Below are 27,541 nucleotides of genomic sequence, written 5' to 3'. Positions count from 1 at the left end.
TTACCACTACATTATGATGAAGTCATTGATGATGGAAAGGAGACCAAGATTGAGATGCTCAGTATGAAAGCCGAAGTCTCAGCCATTTGAATCATAATAAATCAAACATTTCAAATAGTTTATTCAATCCTAAAACTCCAGCACTTACTTGCATACAATTTAATATTAAATGAAATATTAAAATGAATTCATAAATTGCATACAAAAAATATATTTCATGTAATCTTTTTAAAACTTCAATGAGAGAATGCAAAAATAAAATATCTAGACTGCTTATTTTTCATACCCATAAGAGCCAGTTTAGATACTGGAACTTATTCCGAACCACTTCTAATGCTTTTAGGTACACTAAAACGGATTCAAAATGAAAAAAAATGTAAAAAATCCAAACAAGGATATTGTTATCCACTAGATTTATTAAAGCAGAAAACATTTAACTGAAAAATGTTTTTGATAGTTCCTGTTAGTAATACCCGTTATATGTTCTATTTGCTAACAGTTTTCAGCAGATATTTATCAAACTTATTTTGAGAATAAGGGTTGTTTGAAACAGACTTTTCAATTTTGATGGAAAAAGGAAACAACCAATGTAAAAGGAAGACTTCAAACAGAAGTTTCAAAAGATGTAAAATTATTTGAGTTTGAGTTGTTTCCCTTGTTTACCATTATTATGGAGGGATAATAGGTCTATTTTCTTATCTCCCTTGTTTACCATTATGGAGGAATAATAGGTTGATTTTCTTACTGCCCTTGTTTACCATTATGGAGGAATAATAGGTTGATTTTCTTATCTCCCTTGTTTATCATTATGGAGGAATAATAGGTTGATTTTCTTATCTCCCTTGTTTACCATTATGGAGGAATAATAGGTTGATTTTCTTATCTCCCTTGTTTATCATTATGGAGGAATAATAGGTTGATTTTCTTATCTAATATAGTTTTGATATTCAGCAACATACAAAAAGTTTGAAGTATGAAAAAGCAACAACTGGTTTAAATATGTTTTGAATACATACAACATACCCTACTGGTAATCATTACATACTGTATATATTTCATTATTTGCAATGTACAAACAACCATTAATGTTTCAAATAAATATCTTTTTTTGTTTATAATCACTTATACCCCGCCACATTATTTAAGTATGTGCCTGTCCCAAGTCAGGAGCCTGTAATTCAGTGGTTGTTGTTTGCTTATGTGTTACATATTTGTTTTTCGTTCATTTTTTTATATAAATAAGGCCTTTAGTTTTCTTGTTTGAATTGTTTTACATTGTCTTATCGGGGCCTTTTATAGCTGACTATGTGGTATGAGCTTTGCTCATTGTTGAAGGCGGTACAATGACCTATAGTTGTTAATGTCTGTGTCATTTTGGTCTCTTGTGGACAGTTGTCTCATTGGCAATCATACCACATCTTCTTTTTTATACATTTATTAACAAATAACCTAACATACACTTAAAACATTAACTTATCATAACAAACTGTATTAAGATAAAAATATACATCATGTGTATTTATTACTGCAAATATTAGACAACCAAAGACAATGTAAAATTAAGTATTGCAATTACCGGTATTGAAATTTGATTCAGAATTATATAAAACATCAGAAGAATGTAATTCTTGTAAGTCAACAATTTTTTTTTTAACACTTTTCAAAATTATTGTGGATATAAAAAATTCAGTAACAACAAAAGTCAAAAAAATTAATCAAATTACTTTTACTATTTACTTATTAGATAGTAAGAAAGGAATCTATTGGCTCGGTTGTAAAAGGAAAAAAAATCAGTTAAGTTGTACCATTTAAGTCATGATGTTTTACTTAGATAAAACTTTGTACCTTGAAAGATCAGAATAGAAATTGATGGGTTATTTCACATGTTTACATGTCTGTCTTAACATGAGTTAATCACTTTCATGTAAATATGGAAAACGATGCAGGGGTATTTTGGACAAGGTTCTTTGGGGGTAGGTTGGGCCTGGGTAAGAACAATACACACTTGTTCTAAAATAGACTCCACTGCAGTCTTCTAAAATAAGAAATCAGATAAATTGTAGTATTTAAACTATACGAACTACTATAACAAGAGTGTAATGAATTAAAATCTATTAGGAAGACAAATTTAATAAGAGGTAATTTTGCTGAAGATTATTTTAATAAACTCCTATTTTTCTTCCTCTTATTATTCTATTACATTTTATAAATACTTATACATATAGTTGCACTAACTTATCATTTTAAACACAGCTAAAAAAGGATTCAATACATTAAATTAAACAATTCATACATTCAAGCTTAAAAATAATTTAATACTGCGAGACAGGCTATACATTAAAATCTGAACTAATTTTCTTGGCAACCTCTTTAAGTTGTTGCATTCTAGTTCGTATATCATTACTATTGTTTGTAGGTACTTCGTTTATATTCTGAAGTGACCTAGATTTTAAAGGTGTTCCACCTTCAAATAAAACACCACCTTTCAGAGGTACAAATGAATCGTCTAAATTATCAATTAAATCGGAATCATCTTTTGAATCAGGATTTAGAAACTCATTCGAACTAATTTCCAGTAATTTTCCTTCAAGTTCTCCAATAGATTTTTCTAACTCTTTCAATTGTGTTTTATTCTCTGTCAACTGTTGTTTTGTCTCTGCTTGACGAATGTTTTCCACCCTTAATGGAAGACTTTGACTAAATATTTCATCTAAATCATGTTTTGCCTCCTCTAATTTTTTCACATCATAAGTTTGAAATAAATTCTCCTCTGATTTTGGTGTGAACGACATCAAATCAAAACCTACACTTTCACGATTAATAGCTTTGTTAGAATAATTTGAAGTGTCATTCGGCATTTCTGCACCATAACTTTCACAGAAAGAATCTTCTAATGGCATATCAGGCATTTCTATGTCTTCTAGACCAATTCCATCACCTGCTCCCTGCAAATCAAAGCTATTACCTGTAAAAAGAATAAATAAATATATAATTAATAATATAATCAATATAAACTGCAATTGCACATGATGTTCATAAATGTTTCTTGTTTCTCATTTTTATAATGACTGTTTGTTTCCTGTCTAAATTGTTTTACACTAGTCATTTTGAGGCCCCTTATAACTTGTTATTCAGTGCGAGCCTTGAGGCTCTGTGTTTAAGGACGTACTTATAATTGTTTTAATTTTTTCTCATTGTGACTTGGATGGAGAGTTGTCTCATTGGCACTCATACTTCATATTCTTTTATCTATAAACAGGCTTGCAGTTCTGAAAATCCCTTACATGGTACCACTTAACATTTATAAGTTCCAGAACAAATATCTTTCCTAAATAGAGAATACGAGTAATAAGAAGAGAAAAATATTCAATACTCTGTGCCTATAATGAAAATTGTAAAGAGTTCCAATGAATCGTGTGTCTTGACTACTATAGCTGCTGTCAGTATAAAAGTGTAAAGTGGACTGTAGAAAACTTTTTTATTTTAAATGAAGTATAAATGATTTTCATCTATTATTAAATATTATGGATTCATTTATTTTCCTTGATTGAGGGGGAAATGCATATTAATGGATATTTGAGATTATGCATTTACCAAAATCTGCACACAAGCCTATAGAAAATGAAAACTTTGTTAAACATTTTAGGTCCTGGTTTACCATAACTAATGAAATCCATGAAAATTTGTACCCCATGAATAATAATAATTCATACGAACAGGTAAACCTTGCAAGGATCCAATATGCCAAATATTGTCCTGAAAATTACATGTATGTGTCTTAAGTCTTAAGAACTTTGTCACAAGTTGTATCTAAATGATTTCAATATTTGGATAATTGGATGTTTACAACAGTATAACTCAACAAGGTCTAATGTTGAAGACTATATATTGCTTCTAGATGATTTTGAATATTATTTTTGTTGGATCACTTTCTTATTGACCTATACCCCAATTTGGTGAACTATACAGGTACATATAAATCAGTTATGAATAATTCATGATCACATACAATTGTGTTTGCTAGAAAAACAAATATACCTGCTTGCAGGTCATAAAAACTATCATCAATACCTGCTGCTCTCCCTTTACTGTTATTTGACCTTGAAAAGTTATCTGAGTGAGGCTTATTACTACCTAAAGAAATATAACAATATGTCAATATTCTACATACATGCAGGAAGGTCAAACCTTTAGATTTTTCACATTTTTTTTTTAATTTTTAACTGCCTCAAATCTAATAAAATTTTCTAATTAGTATAATTATCATTTAACTAATTTGAACAAGATTTTCTTTATATAAAAACAACTTCGTATAAATTTTATATCAATAGAATGGAAATTTCAATATCCATCAGATACTATACTTAATAGGCTTTGCTCATTGCTGAAGGTCGTACAGTGACACACTTTGCTCATTGCTAAAAGTTATACAATAACCTATAGTTGTTAATTTCTGTGTCATTTTGGTCTCTTGAGGAAAGTGCTTTCATTGGCAATCTTACCACATCTTCTTTTTTATATTGATGAAAAATTATTGGACAAATTTTAGAAAAAACAAATTATTCAGTTTACATATCACAAAAGAGTTTATAGTGTGTTCAGTTGTATAGAAAATATAACCAGATTCCACAAATATAATAATAATTACTTTTATGTAACGGTGAATCCTCTACATCAGACATTGCTTCTTTAAACATTCGTCTTATTTCATCCTTCAGAGGACTTCTTGGAATGACCTCTTGTGTAATGAAAGCTTTTTGTTCTGAAATGTTAAATATGAATTTAATCATATAATAATATTCTGATGTACTGTGAAAGTAGTTTTATTCGTGTTGTTATAATTTCATGGTCGTAATGGAACTTTTTAAAAGTCTCTTATGGAATACAATAACTATTTTCCAAATCAAGACATGGAAAGATTCCTAAGCAGGTTTGACTAAAACCAACAAGAATACAGGCATATTATCTAGACCATACATAGAATATCAGCAAACACATTGTAACATATACATACAACTTCAGACAGGATTTTTACCATTTTATTCTTACAAAAACCTAAACTGTATGACATTTTAACCTTTTAATTATGGTGAAAAACTATTATATTAAAAGACAACTGAGGATGATATGCAATGATGACACCTTTTCAAGTAAAAAAATCTTTGCAACTCAAAATTCAACAGGTGCTTTCCCTATCACAAGGTCACGTTTCATCTACTGAAAGGATTTCTTCAAAAGACAGAAAAAAGTCATAAATTGAAAACAAAAAAACAGTAAATTCATTTTCTTCAGCAACCCTACAGCATTCTCACAGCAGCAGTTACTGCTAAATATTCAGTACTATAAATTCAGAAATTATTGCGTGAATTTATTATTGCGATTATGCCATTTTAATTTTTTTTCGATATTCAGAAAAATCCTGTTTGATTCAAACGAAAAATTTCAAAATATAAGTTTTAATTATTGCGCATTTTTGGCAATAATAAAAACATCGCAATAATTTCTGAATTTACAGTATATTTTCAAATAATGGCATGGAATGAATCAAAAAGTTGTTCCACACACTATAGATTAATTACCTTCAAATTTTTTGGATAAGGTTTCATATTGTGTGTCCTCCTCTGCCTCCTCTGAGGAGAGTAAACCTTCGGGTTGTTCTAAGTAGAAATCATCCTCTTCGTCTTTTGGAAAAACTTCCTCCTCCAACATTTTGTCTGATTCCTCTTTTTCAGAATCAAAACTTTCCAATAACTCAGCCACAGGAGACGGCGGTCTTTGTATTTGAAAACTGTTCTCTATTGATTTAAATTTAGATGTTGTAGAATTATCTTCTGGGTCAGTCTCAATATCATCTAAAGTTTCTCCTACAGGAGATTTTGGACGATTTTCTACTAAATATTTGTCTTTTTGCAACTCTGAACCATTACTTATTTTTCCCTCATTATAATTGTTAATGGCATCACTTGACAACACCCTGTCATTCTGAAGTGCCATTTGGTTTGAACTTGAAGTTGTATTTTTGGATCTATTTAAAGTTTTCGAAACATTCTGATAACCAAAGGTTGGATTGTCCTTTTGAATGTGTAAGCCATGATCACTCATGTTGAAACTATGTTCAGCTGACTTTTGACCTCTAGAAGACCTTGACCTGTCAGACTGGGGACTACTTTCATTGGACATTGCCTCTCTAAACATCATTTTAACTTCAACACTAATAGGACTTCTTGGGATTTCTGCTTTTGTTCGAAATGCATCTGCACCTGAAAGTAAGACATTTACAGTATTATCAGCATGCAAAACCTCATTCTTAAATAAACTGAGCTAAAGATATGTACAAATTCTAATTTTAAATATTAATCATATAAAACAGATTAATCATACAAATCATAACAGGCTAATTCCTGGCTACTTTGTTGTCAAGTGTGCAAAACCTAGAGACCTTTTGTTTTGTGATATTTACAAACTACTTCAAAACGATCAAAAAGTTCAAAATGATCAATTCACATAAACAATAAAAGTATTAAAATGAAATTTGAAGTTGTAAATAATTGTTTATTCATAGTTCAAAAATTGTATTGTTTAACACAACAAATATTAGCAGAGGATTTTTCAAAGTTATCTTGCCTACCTTTTCCCCCTTTTATTTTTAGAATAGAAGTCAATCAGTAAGTCTGTTTTCTTTAAAAGACTTCTCTTTATAGACAATAATTAATCAATATCTATCATTCCTTGTATTATCCTACTGAAATGAAAACTAACATTCTATAATGTTTAAAAAACTATAACCATTTAATAATTTGTAAAAGAACCTCCAAATTTCAAAATTTATAAATACATATCTCACACAATTAAAACACATTAATTATTTAATTTACCCGACATCCCAGGAGACATAACCATTCCAAATCCCATAACTTCATCTACTATCATGTCTGATGGTGACCTATGACCTTGTCTTGGTGTGACCTCTGCTGACCTTTCTCCTTGTCTGGGTGACACAAATGGAGAACTTTTGTTCCTAGGGGTTACAGGCTCAGAGTCAGATCGTGGAGACAGCTTAGGAGTTATGGTCCCTGACGTTTGAGTTATATTACTCTTGTTTATGTTTCTGACGCTGTGAAAAGATTGCTCACTGTGGGGTGGTGAATTTTTCAGCTGTGATATTAATGTCTCTGGCTGTTGTATCATTCCTTCCCAATCTAAATTACAATGCAAATATACAAACTATCAATAGTTAATGAGTTCATCAAAATAAAAAAGTATAACAGTTCTCATTATTATATACTAAGCATCAGAAAACTTCTGGATAGTAAACTAGAGCCTCTCAAGAGCCTGTATCGCTCACCTGACTCTACTTGGGTTTTTAAAATCATATAAAAAAAGATAAAGTTTGGTTTAATATTGCATTCTGTTCAGTGGTTCTCTTAGAAGAAAACTTTTGTATGCACTTCCCATAGGGTCCTATGTCAAACTAAGTCCCCCACTGGCGGCCATCTTGAATGATGGATTGGCTACAAAGTAACAACACTTGGTCAGCACCTCATAAAGAACATTCATGCCATGTTTGGTGTCATTCCATTTAGTGGTTCTCTAGAAGAAGTTCAAAATGTAAAAAGTTAACGATGATGACGGACGACGGACGCCAAGTGATGAGAAACGCTCACGAGCTTAAAAAGGGTTATGTACGGCAAAAATGCTTTTATTTCAGGCGTCACCCTTATCTCTCTTCTTTGACAACAAAAAAACATTTTAACTTAGATTATTTTTATGTTTAATTTCTATCTAGTCATTTTTATTGTGTTGTTCATCTCTTACTTGAATGTAAGCACAAACGAAATAAAACTATCAGAGTTTTCATCAGTAGCATTCCTCTAACAGGGATATTTTTTCTTACTTTGGTAAAAAAAATACAGACTATCAGAGATTTTATCCGAATATTTTTCACTTTTTCTTTAAATGAAATTGAATTAATATATGTAGACTGTGATATGAAGCATTGCTTTCAAACATTACTGTGTTATTTTACATGACTAATGCAGAATTTTATATATATCCATACCACAATGATTTCCTGTTGGTCTAGCAGCTCGTGTTGGTGTAGAATGCAAGTGACCTCTAACATCTACTGTCCTAGAATTTGAACTTTCTGTTTTTGTTTTCTTTGGTAATTTTGTATTGACCCTACAATAGATTGGATTCAATTGAATAAGAAACATACACAAATTTATTGTCTTTTTCTGCATGTTTCTGTTTGATTTATTTCTATCACTTTCTAATAAAAATAAAAGTTCTGGCTGCTTTTTTATAATACAAACATTGATATAATATAAAGGTCAATTCTGAAATGAAATGGACACTTCAGCAGATACATCGAAATTTAAGTGCTCCCATTTTTTTGGACAAGGATACATTTGTATAAATATGTCATTCATAACACTGTATGAAAATGCATGAATTTGAATGTTTCTTCTTTCAACATTCTTATTTTGAAATAAACTATGGACCTGTAAAATAAACCTCAAGATTGCTAGCATTATGAATAAAGACCTGTACTTGTACTAATACAAATCACACTGTTTCATACATAAATCTTCAAACGTGCCAGATTATATATATCGAAATTTTGTGGGTCTTACACTTCATCATTCAGAGATTAGCTTGTAACCAACAGCATCAGCAATGCCTTATTTTTAGTTAGATAATATCCATCAAATTTTGGTGAAAAACTGCTCTATTTCTTCCTTGCCTAGTCTACATACTTCTTTTCAATTGAAAAGCCTCAATAAATTTTTTAATGTATCTCAGAACAAGTCGCATGTTTAAATAATCAAACTCATTTTAAGATGTTTCATATGTGTCAGATACAAGAATTCAAGTTTGAAGATGTTGATTATGTGCTTCAATAATGAAGAAAAATCTTCTAGTACTGGTAGTTGTAGTTTATACCTTCCTATTTTTCTTGCATCCTGTTTAACAGATCCAGCATACATTGGGGTACCTTGGAAAAGATTATGTGGACCCTTTCTAACAGTCCCAGTAACATTATCTGCAATTCTAGACACTGCCTCTGGTGTGGTCACTGTAATAAATTTCAAACTATCAGTAGTGGCCATGAGTAGTACAAATCATAAAATTTAAACCAAAATTGTCATGAATCTAATCATTTTCATATTAGCTTTTGAAAATATCACTGAGAATGCCTTTTATACTGAAAATGCAAATTGGATTCATGCTCTGAATTAGGCTTTGCAGTAATTCTATGTTTTTATGTTTTACAATTAAAAGTATGTTTTTGATTAATTTGAATGTCTATACACAATATTACTCAAGTGTGATGTCAGATGTGGTTTCAAACTGTTCTCACTAATAATGTTAATACATCTTTATATCTTAATTCCACTTCAAGGTCTGGATTTTTGTAATTTTTGACCTTTTTTATTGATAATTTTATTTCTAAATATGTCAATGCTTTTCTATATGATATTAATCTCCTTCCCTGGTGGAGATGTATGATTGTGTGACAAAATTTTCCCAAACCACAAATAGCTTCTGTCATACGTATCCTTCAATTGAAATTCTAACTTTTTACTATATCGGTATATCCCGGTGTACCTGTAAGCACTGAAGGGAATAGAATGCTTTAATGTATCAGTGTGAAGTAAAATCAATAAATATTGCATTAATAAAGCATCGGTTGTAGTTGATAATACAATAATCATTACAATTCTGGATAATGGGAGATAACTCCAATTCTTAAAGATAAATTTAACAATGTCATCATTTATATTTTTAGAACAGATATTAGATTCCTGTACCTTGCAAAAGTTATGCAACTTTCTTGACCGGTGTAGCATTATTTTGTGACAATCTGAGCATATACTACATTGATAAATTTCTGAAAATGTTCATGGATAGGATGTATAGAATGTTATGACTAATGCACTATATTTTGTGTATCAAAAATGTAATGATAAGCTTTGGAAGATTATTGCAATCTTTAACCAAAAACTAAAAGAAGAATGTGTCTGAGGACACCAATGCTCCCACTCAAGCTTGCTTTTCAATCAAAAGAGTAACGGACAAAAGAACAGATGGATAGATGGTCAAGGGTAACACTTAATGCCTCATTTGGCTTGCACTGCTTGCAGCAAGGGCATAAAAACACTGACAAAAGTCCACAAACCTTTTCTTTATAACTTTGAACTGTTGAAAAACTAACCAACATATTTCAAATCAAGATATTAAATGAACTTGATGTGTAGTTTTGGTTGCTGTTTCATTGACATTATAAATCTCCTTTTATTCCATTTCTAATTTTATCTATATATGAATAAGGTCAAGAGTCCTTGGTGGTCGAGATGTGTCTCTTTGTGACATGGTGATAACTGCTGTACCCCTATTTTGACAATTTTAACCTATTATGTCTGTTTTTTTCTCGCATCGTTGTGTGTGTATATAATTGAGTTTGATGTGACCGTCAAGTGAGAGGTTTAGCACTATGAAACCAGGTTTGGTCCATTATTTTCTACATTTGAAAATGCCTGTACCAAGTCAGGAATGTTATACTGTAAACTCATCAATTAATGCGAGGTTTTTATTATTGTTAAAACTGCTAAAAAAGACTTGCATTTTGAAATATATTATATGAATTAAACAGGATTTTTCTCAAAAATTGTAAAAATTAAAATCGCATTTAAGTCTAAAATGACAAATTTGAAATAATAAATGCATGCAATAATTTCTGAATTTACAGTAGTTGTTGTCCATTCATTTGATGTTTCATCGTTTGATTTTGCCATTTGGTTGAGACAACCTGTATTGGATTTTCATTGGAGTTCCTTGGAGTTCAGTACTTTTGTGATTCTGCATTTTGCAGCACATTTAGCTTTTGACAACATTAACCATTAACCTGTGTTTTACATTTTGCTACAATGACTGTCAAAGATAAACATCAGTATGTTTAGATCCTATCACTGTTAAAACAAGACCAATACCGTGTCAAGACCGGTGTTGATGCATGTAATTAATTAAAGTAACATGTATACTGAAGCATAACTGATTATTATAAAATCATTCTCTATCATAAAAGCCAAGAAAAGTTTGACAAAGGTTTTCTACACAAAGTTTTTTTGACAGAAGGACGGACAGATGGACTCAAAAGGTGACTAAACCTGCTCTCAACTTCGACGACGAAGGTAAAAACCGGACACATTTATCTTCTTATACATGATGGGAGTCCTCAGACAAATCCTGAATATCTGTTCTTTCTCTCATCATACATAGCCATGACTTAGTAAAAATTAACTGTAAAATTATATTAAACCCAAACAATGTTTTATGTACATACCATCATCAGGAGAAAGTTTAATTGCAGTGCCCTCTGGTGTGACTTCGGTTGTTTTTCTTGGTGTGAAAGATACAGGTGGAGAAGGTTCCATCAAACCCATACCTACAGACTAATAACAAACATGGCTGACAAATAAAGTTTACAAATATGACATTCATTCAGAAATGATAATTGAGTGAAGATTTATGGTCTGAATTTATTATCATTTCATGGCTTTTTCACCAATGTAAAAAAATATCTAATATAAATATACAATCATAGATTCCATATTCATTTTTACAAATAAAGAGAAATTTCGAAAAACTTGATGTTACAGACATGTGGTATAATTGATTGCAAATGAGACAACAATCCACCAGAGTTCAAATGACATGAGAGTAAGCAATTATGTCTATATAAATAATGTTCTGCTTTGAATCAAGTGTTATATCAGTGTTTTCCCTAGGCTATTCAAGCATGGCGGTACCGCTACGCATAAAATTTCGGCCGCCATGCATTTATCATACCCGCTATGCATCCCGCTATGTGTGAAATTTTTATTATCTTATAATACGAAGTGACAATTGACAAAACTCTACAGGTGTTTCAAACTCACTGTACTGATAATTGATCGTAATTAGATGCAACGCTCTGATTTTACAACCACGTTATAATTCGATGTAGAACAACATTCAAGTTTTCGATTGCATAATAGAAATCGGGAGTTCAAATTGTTTTAATGATAAATATTATAGCCTGATACAGCTTCCAAATATCCTTCCGTGAACAAATAAAAAGTAAACCTTTTGCAGTATAAATTTTACGTTTTGAAATCATAAGTCTGACATCGAAAATTATATTTATATCAAACGCAGTTGATTAGTTGTAACAGAGAATACACATCATTGGGTTGAAACATGATGTAACTTTGACCTCCGTAGCAGAGTTCAAAAAATTTATGGGTCACTGAATATTCACAATTCAGATCGTTTTTGTTTTGAAGTTTTTATTTTTGAAACTGATCTTTCAAACTAGTTTTAATCCAGAAGAAAGTAAAAACATTGCTTGACTGTACCTTAAGTTGAATATCTATATCCAAATTAAATTAATTAAAACTGTAATCCATGATCACAAATTGAATGCTTTGTTTACAATTGTTGAAAGCCATGTGCTTTTTGGCGGGAAAATTCGGAAAACCCCTTATTAACAGGAAACAGTTACATTTCATTGTTATTTATAGACAGTAGGAATTTCATTTTGGAAATCCATTTTGATTAACTGCTAAGATTTATTCATGAAAAATTAATAATTTCTTGGGGTGAAACTGATAATACTTTTTTTATTAAAATAATTTACATCTAGGGGTATGGAAAGGGGGGCTGTTTTTTTTCAATAGTATTACAAATATATAAAGTTCACCAGTCTGAAAATACATGGTTAAATGGATTTTAATTCTGAAAAACTCATGTTTATTTCATTCCTTTATTATTTCCATCATAATCAGAAACAAGCTACATATGTATAAGGTATTTCAAACATATATTTTTGGCTTTTATTCAAGAACATTCAAGACTATTAATATGTATGTGCCTGTAGTAAAAACAAACCTGGTAGAGCCTTAAAAAATTCTACAGGGCCCTTGAAAAAAAACTTTTGGATCCAGGCTGGTCTTGAGAGAAAATGTTAAGTATTGTTCCTGACTGTATTGCAGATTTATGTGAAGTTTTTAAACTGACATGCACAATTCATTTCACAAGTGAAGTGTAATAAAAATAATTCTACAAAACAACGCCGCGCATCGCGTTGCAAATTCATCTTAGACCCACCATGCATCAAGAATTTTCTAGGGAAGACACTGTATATACTAAAGTTTTGTAATAGAAAATATGAAAATCAATCATATAGTTTTTGTTTATCATAATTCATCTAAAATGAGGATCCATCCAAATGATAATTCTTAATAATAACTATAAATAGAAAATAGAAAATTGCTTGTAAACAAATTTGGGAATTCTACTGCTTGAAATAATTTGAATATAAAAAAGAAAACAGAAGCCAAAATTCTAAAATTTTATTCGCAAAAAAGTTATTAAATTTGTATAAATTGCACAAATCTATAGAAAACCAAATTATTTAAAATTTACAAACATCTAAATTAAAAGAAATGCAGGAGCAGTGTCAGTTTCTTCCTACCACAATTTGAACAAAACTTTGACGACTTACAGTAGTTCGTAAACTCCGTGGAGTACTGGAGATAGTCACTTCCTTATCAACTTTATTCCTCAGATAGTCTATCGATTCCTTGAGCTCAGGCAAGATACTTGCTATTTGCTCCTTTAATGATTGTGTATTGAATAGATAAGCTGTACTTGTATGCACTTTATCTGTTACGGCTTTCACTTCCTCCTCAAATTTTGGAACACCAGCTGAAAAAGGAATTAACTTTTAGTCAAACATAGAACTAATGATATAGAAAAAAAACCAACATTATCTCATGCAAACTAATTTTCTTCTTGAAAAAACCCACTAGTGATACTACATTGATACGTTTTGCTAGAACCTGAATGTTTTGCTACAAACATGTGCTATTATATTTCAATTCCCAGTCAGAAAAACAGTTTAATGCAAATATCATGTTTAGAAATAAAGTTCTGATATTTTTTGGCTGTCAATTGATGATGATGGATGAAGACAAAGGCAAAGGCGACGATGATGATGATGATGAATAGCTGTTCAGTCCAGGTAGCAAATAAATTTTTGTCTAAATTTATGTTTGCCCAAAACAGCTATTTTTTCTGATTCAGTAAAGGTGTTACTAACATCTAAAAAATAATTCTCTTTTATTCAGAACATTCTATAAGGTATATCATAAGACATGGTTTACAGTTTTTACATTAATGCTAGCAAGACAAATCTTTGTTTGGCTTGCTTGCTTTGTGTGTATCAATGTTTGCTCAAGCATGGCAATTAAGATAGGCGGGGCTTTAGCTTGTATACATCATACTTAAATTTTATTGGACGTTACGTTTGAGGTTTAGGACAGTTAATTTTAAAACATCACATGACAAATATTCTCACATGTTTCCTCACCTGTAAAAATAAAATAATTGGTCAATGAAAGAAAAATATAAACTTAATATTGTTTTTTTTTTTATAACATATCAATCTATTAGTTCAGTTGTTTCCGTGTCTGCCCTTTCATTTATGTAACTCAAGAAAAAATTCCAATAAATGGGCAAAATGAGAAAATCGAGTGCACCTTTTTATGTTAGGGTGTGTTTGAGATGAATATTTTGTCTTGAAAACGTACAAAGGAAGAGTATTTGATACATCATCTCGCTTCATATTCTATCATTTTTATATAGCAAAGCTACAGGTTGACTTTATAACATAAAAAAATCACAATACTAAAAGATGAAATGTAGGGGTCAAGTGAAATACCTATCCAATGAATCACAAAATCAGAGTAGGTGTGTTCGAATAGCTATTTTACTAAAAGTATTTGACAATCTTTAAGTTGGATGTAAGTTTAAGTAAAATGCATATCTTCGAAAAAATTTTGGTTTCCATTTCTACGATTGTGAAAATGAACTGCCGTAATGGGAAGATAATTTTGACGAAGTAGAATCCTGACTGTATTGTATATTTACAGGTAAGGAAGCATGTGAGAATATTTGTCATGTGATGTTTTAAAATTTAGTGTCCTTAACCTCAAACATAACGTCCAATAAAATTTAAGTATGATCTATACAAGCTGAAACCCCGCCTATCTTAATTGCCATGCTTGACCAAACATTGATACAAACAAAGCAAGCAAGCCAAACAAAGATTTGTCTTGCTAGCATTAATGTAAAAGCTGTAAAACCAAGTTCAACCATTACTTTTATCTGACAGACTACTGGATGAGATTTTGACAAACATATCCATTTACTCACCTTGATGTATTTTTTCTATATACAAATGAAGACATAAATTCCATAGCTGTATTATACTAACAAGGTTCAGCTTTCCATGGTGGAAATTACTGTCTACATGTCTCTGAAATATACAAAATACTTCTATCATAGCATAACTGTACAGAGTTCGCGAAAATGGTCGGTCCTGTCAGTCAAAATAAGGCTCGGACCAGTATTTTGAAAGCTAGTGCCGGTCTTGATGACCGATGTAAAAACGGCCATTGCAGTTCTTTTTTTCGGTAGTTAGTTGTACCGCAACTAATTCCAATACGTGTTTACATCAGTCATCAAATGAACCTACTGCTAATTTCTGGTACTGGTTTCCTTATATAAACAAACAGAAATCAAAGTGGCTATCTACACGTGTCTTGCTAAATTTGTTCATGTAGCCATCCCAGGCAAACAATTGGCGATTGAATCCTTCATGGGGATAACAAATTTTGAGAAAGTGATTCAGATGATGAAATGGATAGCTAAGATGACTTTAAATAAGAACAATCAAAAGAACAGAACTGGCCCTTTATTGTTAATTTGTCTGTCGCTGTAAAAAATAAAACTGTAATATTTATAAAGTTATTTTTCGATAAAATATGTTATAATTTTTACTTCAGTATCAAATTGACAGTATTTTTAGGACTTGTTAAAATTTTGTAGGACTGACAAATAATCTGGCTTTCTCTGTCCCATGACCGACTGGTCAAAAATCCTTTTCACGAACTTTGATAACATTAATCACATACAATCACACATGGCTTAATCAAATCTAATTTCACGCCTGTACTAGGCCAGATTACCTGGACTGTATGTTGTTTTGTTTTTGTTTGTGCATCAGTTTTCTAGGAGGTGAAGTCTGTTGTGTGGTTATTCCTGTTCTCCTTTTTTATGTGATAAATGCACTGCCTGGTTGTACTTGTAGTCTTAAAATTATCAGCATTCCATACAAATTGGGGATATCAAAATAAGGTGATCACAGTCTGCACTGTTAGCTACTAGTCCAATGCCCCTGACTAGCAAATATTGATTTAGGACGTGAAAATTTTCAAAATTTTATATCGTCATATAAGGAGTTTTGATATTAAGTTTAAGAATGATGAAAAAGTTTTTGGCGCAGACTGTAATCAAACAACAAAAGTTATATATGCTACACAAGACTCACAGTGTTACATCATTTTTAGCATCATTTTCTACACATAAATTATGTTTGATATATATGGAACCTGTCTAGTTGAAAGCCAATGGTTGTTATAAATTTAGAAAGTTTGAGCACCTTTTGACTTTAAACTATGTATGTAAAATAAATCATTTTTATCAACATCATTTCTAAGGTATAAGAGTTTGGAAAAACTGACTCCATTAAAAAAAGAAATTAGAAAAAAAATGAAATTAAGTACCATACAAATGTTAATTTTCCTATCCTTTGTATTAGGATAGACTGAGGTTGAAATGTTCAGGCAAGTATGCTTCTTTACAAGTGGGTGTAACATACCGTATGTTTTTTTTGTGTTTTTTTTTATGTTTTTTTTTAAATAATGACATGATTGGCAATATAAAATGACTATGTAAAATTTTGTATGTTTATTTTTTTTTTTATCAAAAAAGGTTGTCATAGAGTTTAGACAGTACCATATAAAATAAATGGTGGTATTGCATTATTTATACCTTTCTTATTTCATCTTCACATTCTGTTAGTAATAGATCAGGAACTTTAATGTTGACATCAGAAGCATTTATTTTACATTTGTTCATTGTTTTATCTACTATGGATTCAATAACTTCCCTCTCTGCGGCCTCTCTAATACAGAAATCGTCAAACTGCTTCCATAAGTCACGGACCTATTAAAAATAGATATTCGTTGTTTAATATGTAAATATTTTTTAATCATATTAATTTATTCTTCTAAATAATTAGTACTGAAATTACTTTGAACATTGCTTTTTTTTTTATCAAAAGAGTAAATTATCAAACATAGAAAGCTCACTTTAATTTATCCTAGAATTCAATTCACTTTTCTTCATATATATCTGAATCTGAATCTGAACAAGAGGCTCTCAAGAGCCTGAATCACTCACCTTAATTTTTTTGGTTAAATCTCTCATCAATGATTATTTTGGCTTTTCAATTTATTTAAATGTTCTTTGAATCGTCCTATTTTCTTCAAAAGCAAAAAAATGTTCTATTTTAGCTATAGGAGCTATGTTTCTGACATGCAAGGAAATGAAATATAAAATTTATACTAGATACTCTGAAACTCATTTAGCCTAAGTTTGGCTGAAATTGATACAGCAGTTTCAAAGGAGAAGATTTTTAAAAGTAAGTCAACATGATGAACAAATTGTGAAAAAAGTCTTTAAAGGGCAATAACTCCTTAAGGGGTCAATTGACAATTTTGGTCAAATTGACTTATTTGTAGATCTTACTTTGCTTAACATTTTGCTATAAACAGTTTATCTGTATCTATAATAATATTCAAGATAATAACCAAAAACTGCAAAATTTCTTTAAAATCATCAATTCAGGGGCATTATACCTGAAAAACCAGTTACCCAATTCGGCTGAAAATTTCAGGACAGGTAGACCTTGACCTAATAAATACTTTAACTTTCTTGTCTTATTTGCTCTAAATGCTGGAGTTTTTGAGATATAAGCCAAAAACTGCATTTTACCCTGTGTTCTATTTTTAGCCATGACAGCCATGTTTTTTGACGAAATAAAAAATAAAGCACAAACTTTATTTTATACACCCTTCTAATCATTCAGTTGAAGTTTGGTTGAATTTGAAGTTTGGTTGAATTTGGTTTAGTAGTTTTAGAGGAGAAGATTTTTTAAAGTTAGCAAATATGATGAACAAATTGTGAAAAATTGTCATTAAAGGACAATAACCCCTTAAGGGGTCAATTGACAATTTTGGTCACATTAACTTATTTGTAGATCTTACTTTGCTGATCATTTTTGCTGTTTACAGTTTAATTTTATCTATAATAATATTCAAGATAATGACCAAAAACTGCAAAATTTCCTTAAAATTACCAATTAAGTGGCAGCAACCCAACAATGGTTTGTTTGATTCATCTGAAAATTTCAGGGCTGATAGATCTTGACCTAATGAACATTTTTACCCCATGTCAGATTTGCTCTAAATGCTTTCGTTTTTGAGATATAAGCCAAAAACTGCATTTGACCCCTATGTTCTATTTTAAGTAACGGCGGCCATGTTTTTTGACGGATCAAAAATCGAAGCACACACTTTGAGCAGGATATTCTAAGGAACAATCATGCTAAGTTTCATCCAAATCCATTCAGTAGTTTCAGAGGAGAAGATTTTTTAAAGTTAGCAAATGTGATGAACAAATTGTGAAAAATTGTCATTAAAGGACAATAACCCCTTTAGGGGTCAATTGACAATTTTGGTCATATTAACTTATTTGTAGATCTTACTTTGCTGATCATTTTTGCTGTTTACAGTTTATCTTTATCTATAATAATATTCAAGATAATGACCAAAAACTGCAAAATTTCCTTAAAATTACCAATTAAGTGGCAGCAACCCAACAATGGTTTGTTTGATTCATCTGAAAATTTCAGGGCTGATAGATCTTGACCTAATGAACATTTTTACCCATGTCAGATTAGCTCTAAATGCTTTCGTTTTTGAGATATAAGCCAAAAACTGCATTTGACCCCTATGTTCTATTTTAAGTAACGGCGGCCATGTTTTTTGACGGATCAAAAATCGAAGCACACACTTTGTGCAGGATAATCTAAGGAACAATCATGCTAAGTTTCATCCAAATCCATTCAGTAGTTTCAGAGGAGAAGATTTTTTAAAGTTAGCAAATGTGATGAACAAATTGTGAAAAATTGTCATTAAAGGACAATAACCCCTTAAGGGGTCAATTGACAATTTTGGTCATATTAACTTATTTGTAGATCTTACTTTGCTGATCATTTTTGCTGTTTACAGTTTATCTTTATCTATAATAATATTCAAGATAATGACCAAAAACTGCAAAATTTCCTTAAAATTACCAATTAAGTGGCAGCAACCCAACAATGGTTTGTTTGATTCATCTGAAAATTTCAGGGCTGATAGATCTTGACCTAATGAACATTTTTACCCCACGTCAGATTAGCTCTAAATGCTTTCGTTTTTGAGATATAAGCCAAAAACTGCATTTGACCCCTATGTTCTATTTTAAGTAACGGCGGCCATGTTTTTTGACGGATCAAAAATCAAAGCACACACTTTGTGCAGGATAATCTAAGGAACAATCATGCTAAGTTTCATCCAAATCCATTCAGTAGTTTCAGAGGAGAAGATGTTTGAAAAATTGTTAACGACGACAGACGACTACGACGGACGCCAAGTGATGAGAAAAGCTCACATGGCCTTTTAGGCCAGGTGAGCTAAAAACATTTGAAATAAATGCTTACTAATAAGTATTTTCAGTAAATGATATTTCACCAAATAGCAAACCAATAAAGTTACCTCTTGAACTCTCTGAGCTCTCTTAATTGACTGAGGATCAAAATCATATTCATATGCATTTGTTGAACGCCTTTTCCTAACCATGGGACTACAATAGAATAACATAAAATTAGTCAAAAACACTTTCACAAGCATACAAATAACTTCAAGGTTAAGTAATATATATATCTGTGTAAAATATTTTCAAATCATAATGCTCAGAACTGTTTACATCTATTCTAAATTTCATTCATCTTGAGCATAATGATGTTCCTTATACTCAACTGAAACATAGTTATTTTTAGTAAATATGGTTATATCATATCATAATTTGAATCTCTAATTTAAATAAAAGCATATATCTTATTGATAAATTGCCTAACATGTATATGAACATGTAGATGGATAAGATGTTCAAAATGTTGACCTCATTGCATAATTTTTTTAACTTTTAAATTAGTGATTAGGTCTGGAAACTATAACTAGCAATCTGGTCCCGCTCATGTTTTGATTGCATGAATTCAATCTTTACCCCTAATATCTGTTTTCCTGATATAAAAAAAGAACAATTTCAAGCTTAAACACACATAGATCTTTTGCATGCATTACAGTGGTGTTTGTATGCACTACAAAATAGTAAATAGCAATTACAACATACCTCCCTCTTTCTGCTCCTCTCTCTGTAGTTTTCTGTATCTCTTCCCTAATCTTATGGTCTTTTTCTCTTGCCAATTTGGATAGCTTCCTATAATCTTTAACTAGCTCACTAAAAGAAATAACCTGATGTATTCATATCTTAATAAGATATAATGTGTCAATGAAAATAAATATTTTCATGATAATTTATGTGGCAATGTGCAAACTGAATACTGACTCAATCTGACATATTTTGTGGCGGTGGTTTGTATGATAATGAACAAAAATAGAGCATTATTACCCTTAACAATATTTTTAATACCTTAACAGATTTTCAATAATAAATGTAATATTCAAATTAGAATCTCAATATGTCTTTATACACTTTCTGTATCACTTGAAATGAGTTTTGTATTGTCCATAAAACGTCTGATTATTACTAGTACTAATACTTGTCTGTTCAAATTTAGTACCAAATGAGTGCATCCATTTATATTAAAATAGACTTTCATTTCTATATTTAACATAAACCTCCAACACGAAGAAATATATATTATCTGATAATAATACTACTCAGTAAATATAAAAATCTCACAATAAAAAATTAATAAGAAATTACAATGAAAAATTTTATGACTGGATATTTTTCCTTGTAAGACTTTAGATGAAATTGAAAATAATTTGCAGAATTTTATGTCTAAAAATTTATTCTTACTTGGAATATTCTTTCCATTCCCTATTCAGAGCCAGTATAATTTGAGATTCCTCCAGTAAATGTTTCCTGTTCCTAACGATGGAACATTGGACAGAATTCCCAACAGCCTCACCAAGGGAAGCTGTTTGCTGTGTTAATTCTGGGTAGCGTAGATGGTCTTTATCTTTTCCCCCTAGAAAAAAATAAAATTTTGTAATCTTCCTAAGAGAGTTTTACAATTTTGTAACAGGAAACTATCTAATAATTACATCAAATAGATATTTAATAAAATTTTGTATTTTTATCAGCTGAGGCATTCCAAAAGTTGTAATTAATTTCCTTATAAAAAGTTTCATCTATGACGGCACATGCCCTTGTGACATTAAAATATTGCAGAGTTAAACAAATGAAAGGCTTTTTATCTCTAGATATCTCTTGGTTGTAGCATAAAAATGTAAGTACTAAGAATTTCAGACAAGTACAAGATTATATTTTAATCTCACAATCTAAATAGTGAAATAAATATTTATTAGCACTAGGCATTGACATGATATATACCCATTCTTTCAATATCCTGTTGCAGAACATATCTGGAAAAATGAAGTAACAACTGGATAAACTTTTCTCCACCAGGTGACAGGAACAGTGACCCAGTTATCCTGGGTAAATGGGAGTCGGGTTCATTCTGAAACATGTGAAATACATATGATACTACCAATCTCATGTATCTTGAGTAACTATGTTTTCATTGATAAAACATTTTAAAAAAAACACAAATTTAGGCTTTAAAAGTTTTTCAAGGAATGACAAGCTGACAGCCTCTCATAATTATCCCAAATGTTAGCAAACAATTGACAGTCAAGTTCATTTTGCATAAAATTATGGTTGCACTTTAAAATTTTCAATGATTATAAAAAAAAAAGACAGGAAACATTAAGGTAAACATAGATTTACTTATTGTAAGAATTAAAGATGTATTTTGCCTGCCTTAGCACATGTTAATAGTTGATGGAGGTTAAGTTTAGATGTGTGGATCTATGTATTGATTGGACAGTACTGGAATGGATTGTTTCAAGGAAGTTCAATCAAGGCATATGTCAAATTAACTAACAAGCTGTCACTTATTTTTGTATTCTTAAACACTGCACTACTTATAATGATCCTGCTATACCTTATACCTATAGCTGAGTATTTGTATGTATGCATACCTTTGATATATTATTCAACCAGTTATTACAAGTCCTTCTGTACTGAGCTTCTTGTTGCTTGTCAATTATGGGCCAACAATGTCTAAAGTAAACAAAAAATTAAATTAAAAACATTATTCTATTAAAGATAAAACTATACATTAAATATTTGCAAATATTAAAGTTTAAAACACATAGTTATAATTTTCTCACATTCCCCAAACACATGTTTAAGAACAGAAACTAGTAGACGGCAATTTTTATAAGTTATCTTCATGACAATTGAAATGGTCTCAATTCTTCAATTTATAGCTAAATTCCATCAATATGCATGTACGTTCTCAACTCTATACTAGAAGAATGATATTTATCACTGGACGTTGAACACTCATCAATCATGATTTTCTTTATTATTTTATAAAATCTGATTTTTTGTTTTGAAGTATATATTCACCTAAACTCCTCTCTGCACATGACTGGGTTTAATTTCTCAAACAGGAAATGTAAAACAACTTCACTGCCCCTCTTATTTGGCAAATCAAACATGTTTCTGTAAAATAAAAAGTAGAAATCAACATTTTACACAACCAAAAATTTTTATAAGATACATTGCGGTATAATTTTTCAATGTCGAATTGCAAACTTTACTATATTTTAAAGGTTTATTGACTTTCTTTAGTGGTTTAGAATACTGATGGATATAACTACAACTAGTTTAGTTTTGTTGGATTGTCTTCCACATTGTTTATGTACAAAATTAAAATTGAGCATGAAACAAACTATTCAAATAAAATTGAACACATATAACAAGAATATCACTAATTAATTATCCTCTTTAACATATTTTTTCTCAAATAAATGTATCTGTATGATCGCCATTCTTAATGTTTAATTTCTACCTAAAAATTAGGAAGCAATACAAAAATATACATGTAAGACATAAAATGTGCAAAGCTTGCAAGTCTTACACTATACCATTTTCGCCAAAATCTTAACAAAATTCCATATAAGTTACTCTTCTCCCATCATTCTCAGTGGTGGATCTCAAAATTTTCGTAAGAGGGAGCCTATTTAATACCTTAGAGGGGGCCTGCTCCAGTCATGCCTCAGTGACTCCATATGTAATCAACCAATTTTTTCCCCCCAAAAAAGGGGGGGGCGGATATCCTGGCCTCCCCCATGAATCTGCCTCTAATTCTAAAAGTACTTTTTCTTGGTCGCTATTGTGGGTAGATATATACATTTTATGTATTATGTACTTGTAATTTTTAATACATGCATACTTATTAAAGGGAATTTTGTTGTCTTGTCCCTCTGCAGCTGCATCAAATCCCAGCACTTGCAGATTGGTGAAGAAAATCTGCTTCATGTCAAGTGGATCACCCATCATTGCAATTGGTCAACTAACAGCTCTGAAAAATCCAACACAATAAACATATTTTAATAAATATTTTACTAGCTTGCAACAATGAATAAACACCTGTGCCATGAGCATGACGAGCGCATGATACTCCCATCGATTTTTCAAAGAATAAAATTCAATAACTTCTTAATGTCATATCAGAAACTCATGAAAAACTAAAGGGAGGTTATCTAAATAGATATAAACCAGTCATCAAAGTTTCATGATAGCTGCTCAAAGCATTGACCGAAAAAATCCACACTTCATCACAAATAAAATCACATAACTCTGAAAACGTAAACTCTAAAATTTATGAAAATCGAAAAGGAGCTTATGTCAATAGATATTATAAACAATTCACCAGTTTCATGAAAACTGCATTTTTGAGTTATTGTCTGAAAATTGGAAAATCCCTCTTTTTTTAATAAATAAATATAACCCCATAACTCGAAAAGGTAAAATCTAAATTTTTTAAATGTCAATAGATATATAACCAATTTACCAGTTTCTTGCAAATTAATGACAGGGTTCTGAGTTATTGTCTGAAAACTGGAAAAATCCCCCTTTTTTTAAGGAATAAAACCTTAACTCTGAAACTTAAAATCTAAAATTTATAAAAAACAAAAGAGAGTTCACGTAAATAGATATAATCAATTCACCAAAGTTCAATGTCAATTGGATCATAAGTTTTTGAGTTATTGTCAGACATGTTGAAGAAAGACAGATGGACAGACAACAGTATACCATAATCATGATAATACATCCGGTAAACAAACGTATAAAAAGAGAAATACAGATATAGATCTTTTATTTAAAAGGGTAAAAAAAAATCAAAATTATATATTCAATCATAGATATCATAACAGTCAATGGATTAAATGTACCTTTTCTTAGGAAGAAACTATTATTACAACATATTCCATCTAATTAATTTCTAATTATGCAATAGCATTATCTCATAAAATAATGAACATACAACATCATGTATTTGTATGTATATTTCTAATAATCATGTTTAACAAATACTTTAAAATGTCTGATTATTTTTTAGAAATAACTTTTTATAAGTCTCATCATTGGTATAACTTTACTATAGATTTTTAATCCTTTTTCATAAGAAGAGTGAATTTTCTATTGTTCTTGCACCATTGGTATAGCCACTGCATATATAGAAAGACAATTCTTACATGAAGTCAGGTAAAAAAGTGATCTGATATGACTTAGCATTTTAAAAAAAGTGAAGGATGCAAATATCAACATTTATATTTTAAAAGTTTGTAAGGGTTCCGCAGAACCCAGTGTCTTGCCTACTTTTGCTGTTAATCACAAGCTCAACTAAAACGAGAAAAAAAATTAATAAAAAAATTCCTCTCGATGCTATCTTTTGATTGTAAGAAGCTTCTGTCCAAGTTTGGTAAAAATCCAGGATAGTTTATGAATCTAATAAATGTTTTAAAAACTTTAACTGCACACTGTATGTAATGATAACTGGAAGAAAAACTAAGTCCATCTATAAGTAAATACAGAAAGCAGGAACAAAATTTTAACAAAATGTCCTTCTAGATATTAGCTTTTTGATCACAAACAAGCTTCTGCCCAAGTTTGGTAGAAATCCAAGATAGTTTAAGAAAGTTATTAAAATTTTAAAAATTTAACCACAGAGTGAATGTTATGATTCCTAGCAAAAAAATGAAGTCAATTTAAAAATAAAATACAAAAAACAGGATTATTTTTTTTTACAAAATTTGCTTCTGGATACCATCTTTAACCCTTTCAACGCTACACAAAAAAATAGAAAAATGGCTGCTGCTGCTGCATTTTTTTTTAGTACATTCATTAGAACAGTATTTTCCTTTTCAGACTGCTGTATCTTTTTTATTATATGAGATACAGAGAAAGTTATTGCATGAAAAATGCTCAGGAGAGCATGAACTGTAATGTTAGGCAATTATTTTACTGAAATTTTTATCAGGTTACCTGCGTTTTCAGGTAATTAACAGGTAAAAGGTGTAATTTATTACATTTGTGTTGAATTTTGAATAAAAACTACTTTTAGTCTTCATTTATTTTGTTGTTTTATCTGCCATATTGTAAAGAAGACACCAGTTGCCCGATTCCGTAGCGTATTGTACCATACATAAAGTTTTATGTAATCATGGCACAAATAAATAGCTCCGTCCTAAAAAATTTCAGTCAACCTCCGTTTTCCCCCCTTTTTCTACGTCTCGTAATGATCGATCAAATCATATTTCCCACACGAATTTTATGTAATAAACACATTGAGATAACAAGAAACCTTTTAACTAATCCTCGTTGTAAGTTTCGCCATGGAAATGCTGAAATTTTTCCATATTTACAGCTTCGTTTCCGATTTCCGCCATTTGCATTTGTCAAAATATTTGTTTTTATTTTCCTTCTATTTTCCTTCTACTGCATGATTTTACTATAAAAATTGTCGGGATTTCAAGCGCAAATGAGACCTTGCATATCCTAGATTCAAACGAGGAAAAATTAGAGAGAACCCGAATGAAAACCGAATGGTTTAAGAGTCCTTATGAAAAATCCTTTTTCATCGCGGCATATGCCGCGAATAGCAGTGGCGAACGGCGTACGTCATCGCGGCATATGCCGTGTATAGCGTTGAAAGGGTTAATATGATCACAAACAAGCTTCTGTCCAAGTTTGGTGGAAATCCAGGATAATTTTTAAAAGTTACTAAAATTTTAAAACTTTAACAACAGAGTGAATGTTTAATACGTTTCCTGGGAGAAAAAATAAGTCCATTAATAAGTAAAATATGGAAAAACATGATTTTTTTTACAAAATCTTCTTCTGGATACTATCTTATGATCACACAAAGTCTTGTCCAAATTCGGTAGAAATCCAGGATACAATGTAGTTTAAGAAAGTTATTAAAATTTTGAAAAGTTGGCAGGTATGCGTACTTTGTACATGTATATACATGTATATATATATATACGTCGTACTATGTAGATATATATACAAAAGAAAGCTGTTTAATATCATGAATATATATGGTGGACATATCTTAATATTACTATATTGACAGGATGTGTAGTGCCTGTGAATACATCTTATCACTATTTGGAAATCTGCAACGGTTGACTAGAGAACCAATGCCACTTAAACTGTTGACATCTTACAACAATCACTTTATTGGGGCATCAGTGATTCTGTTTTATGACGTCAACCTTTGTGATGCCTGGTGATGGTGGACAAATAGCGACAAGGTGCATGTTTCCTAATGTGCCAAACAGGGAATTACCTAGTCCAAATAATTATGACGTCTTGAAAGGCTATTATGTATTTTTTGACGCGACGTAAGGCGTCAAAGAAAAAAATATAATAGCCTTTCAAGACGTCATAATTATTTGGACTAGGAATTACCTAAAAAAAAAGGCAGGTCTATTTGTCTGTTTGTTAGTAGTTTTTGATAAATTATGATTATTGTCATATTACACAATTATGGGTAAGGTTCATAGACCTTCAAACATCCTCATTGATAAAACAAGCACAAAAATAGACAGATTAGAAAGTTGAGAATTTTGGATGTTGCAGGCACAGGCATGTCATGTGTATATCAACAAAATCACTTGCTTGTGATGCATGCGGATTTGCATTTCGTAATTTAAATGGTTTAGCTTTTTACCTTACTCTTTTAGCTTCATATGAGTGAAATAAATTGCTTAGCTCTTATCCTGTTGTCATGTTTAAATTGGACGTAAAAGCAGGTAGTCTTTCGAACGAGCCGCCACAAAAAAATATTACCGGAAGTAAAAATGTAACACGATTTGATGCACGCCATGTAAAATAAATAACATTGTTTTCATTCATATTTTTTGTAAACTATTAA

The 27,541-nt window shown here is 30.7% G+C and overlaps 1 protein-coding gene across 2 annotated transcripts; it reads right to left on the bottom strand.

The window, feature by feature from the left end:
• Nucleotides 1-104: 104 nt before the first annotated feature.
• On the bottom strand, nucleotides 105-27,481 carry LOC139519978 (uncharacterized). 2 transcript variants are annotated; one of them, XM_071312307.1, is made up of 19 exons: nucleotides 27,338-27,481; nucleotides 23,549-23,677; nucleotides 22,720-22,815; nucleotides 22,287-22,368; nucleotides 21,637-21,763; nucleotides 21,100-21,271; nucleotides 20,407-20,514; nucleotides 19,770-19,857; nucleotides 16,942-17,115; nucleotides 15,262-15,364; nucleotides 13,550-13,752; nucleotides 11,348-11,456; nucleotides 8,947-9,079; nucleotides 8,060-8,181; nucleotides 6,876-7,199; nucleotides 5,580-6,260; nucleotides 4,649-4,762; nucleotides 4,072-4,134; nucleotides 105-2,965 (listed from the first exon to the last, which is right to left on the bottom strand). In XM_071312307.1, the coding sequence occupies exons 2-19, from the start codon at nucleotides 23,653-23,655 to the stop codon at nucleotides 2,331-2,333; spliced, it is 3,441 nt and encodes a 1,146-aa protein (XP_071168408.1). In that variant the 5' UTR covers nucleotides 23,656-23,677; nucleotides 27,338-27,481; the 3' UTR covers nucleotides 105-2,330. The 2 variants fall into 2 exon arrangements, with proteins under 2 accessions (XP_071168408.1, XP_071168407.1); XM_071312306.1 differs by having other exon boundaries at nucleotides 4,039-4,134; nucleotides 27,338-27,476.
• Between the last annotated feature and the right edge of the window lie 60 nt (nucleotides 27,482-27,541).

Source organism: Mytilus edulis, chromosome 4, assembly GCF_963676685.1.
Source record: "Mytilus edulis chromosome 4, xbMytEdul2.2, whole genome shotgun sequence".
NCBI lineage: Eukaryota > Metazoa > Mollusca > Bivalvia > Mytilida > Mytilidae > Mytilus > Mytilus edulis.
Note: the sequence above shows the minus strand (reverse complement) of the source record. Positions and strands in the feature narration are given on the sequence as shown.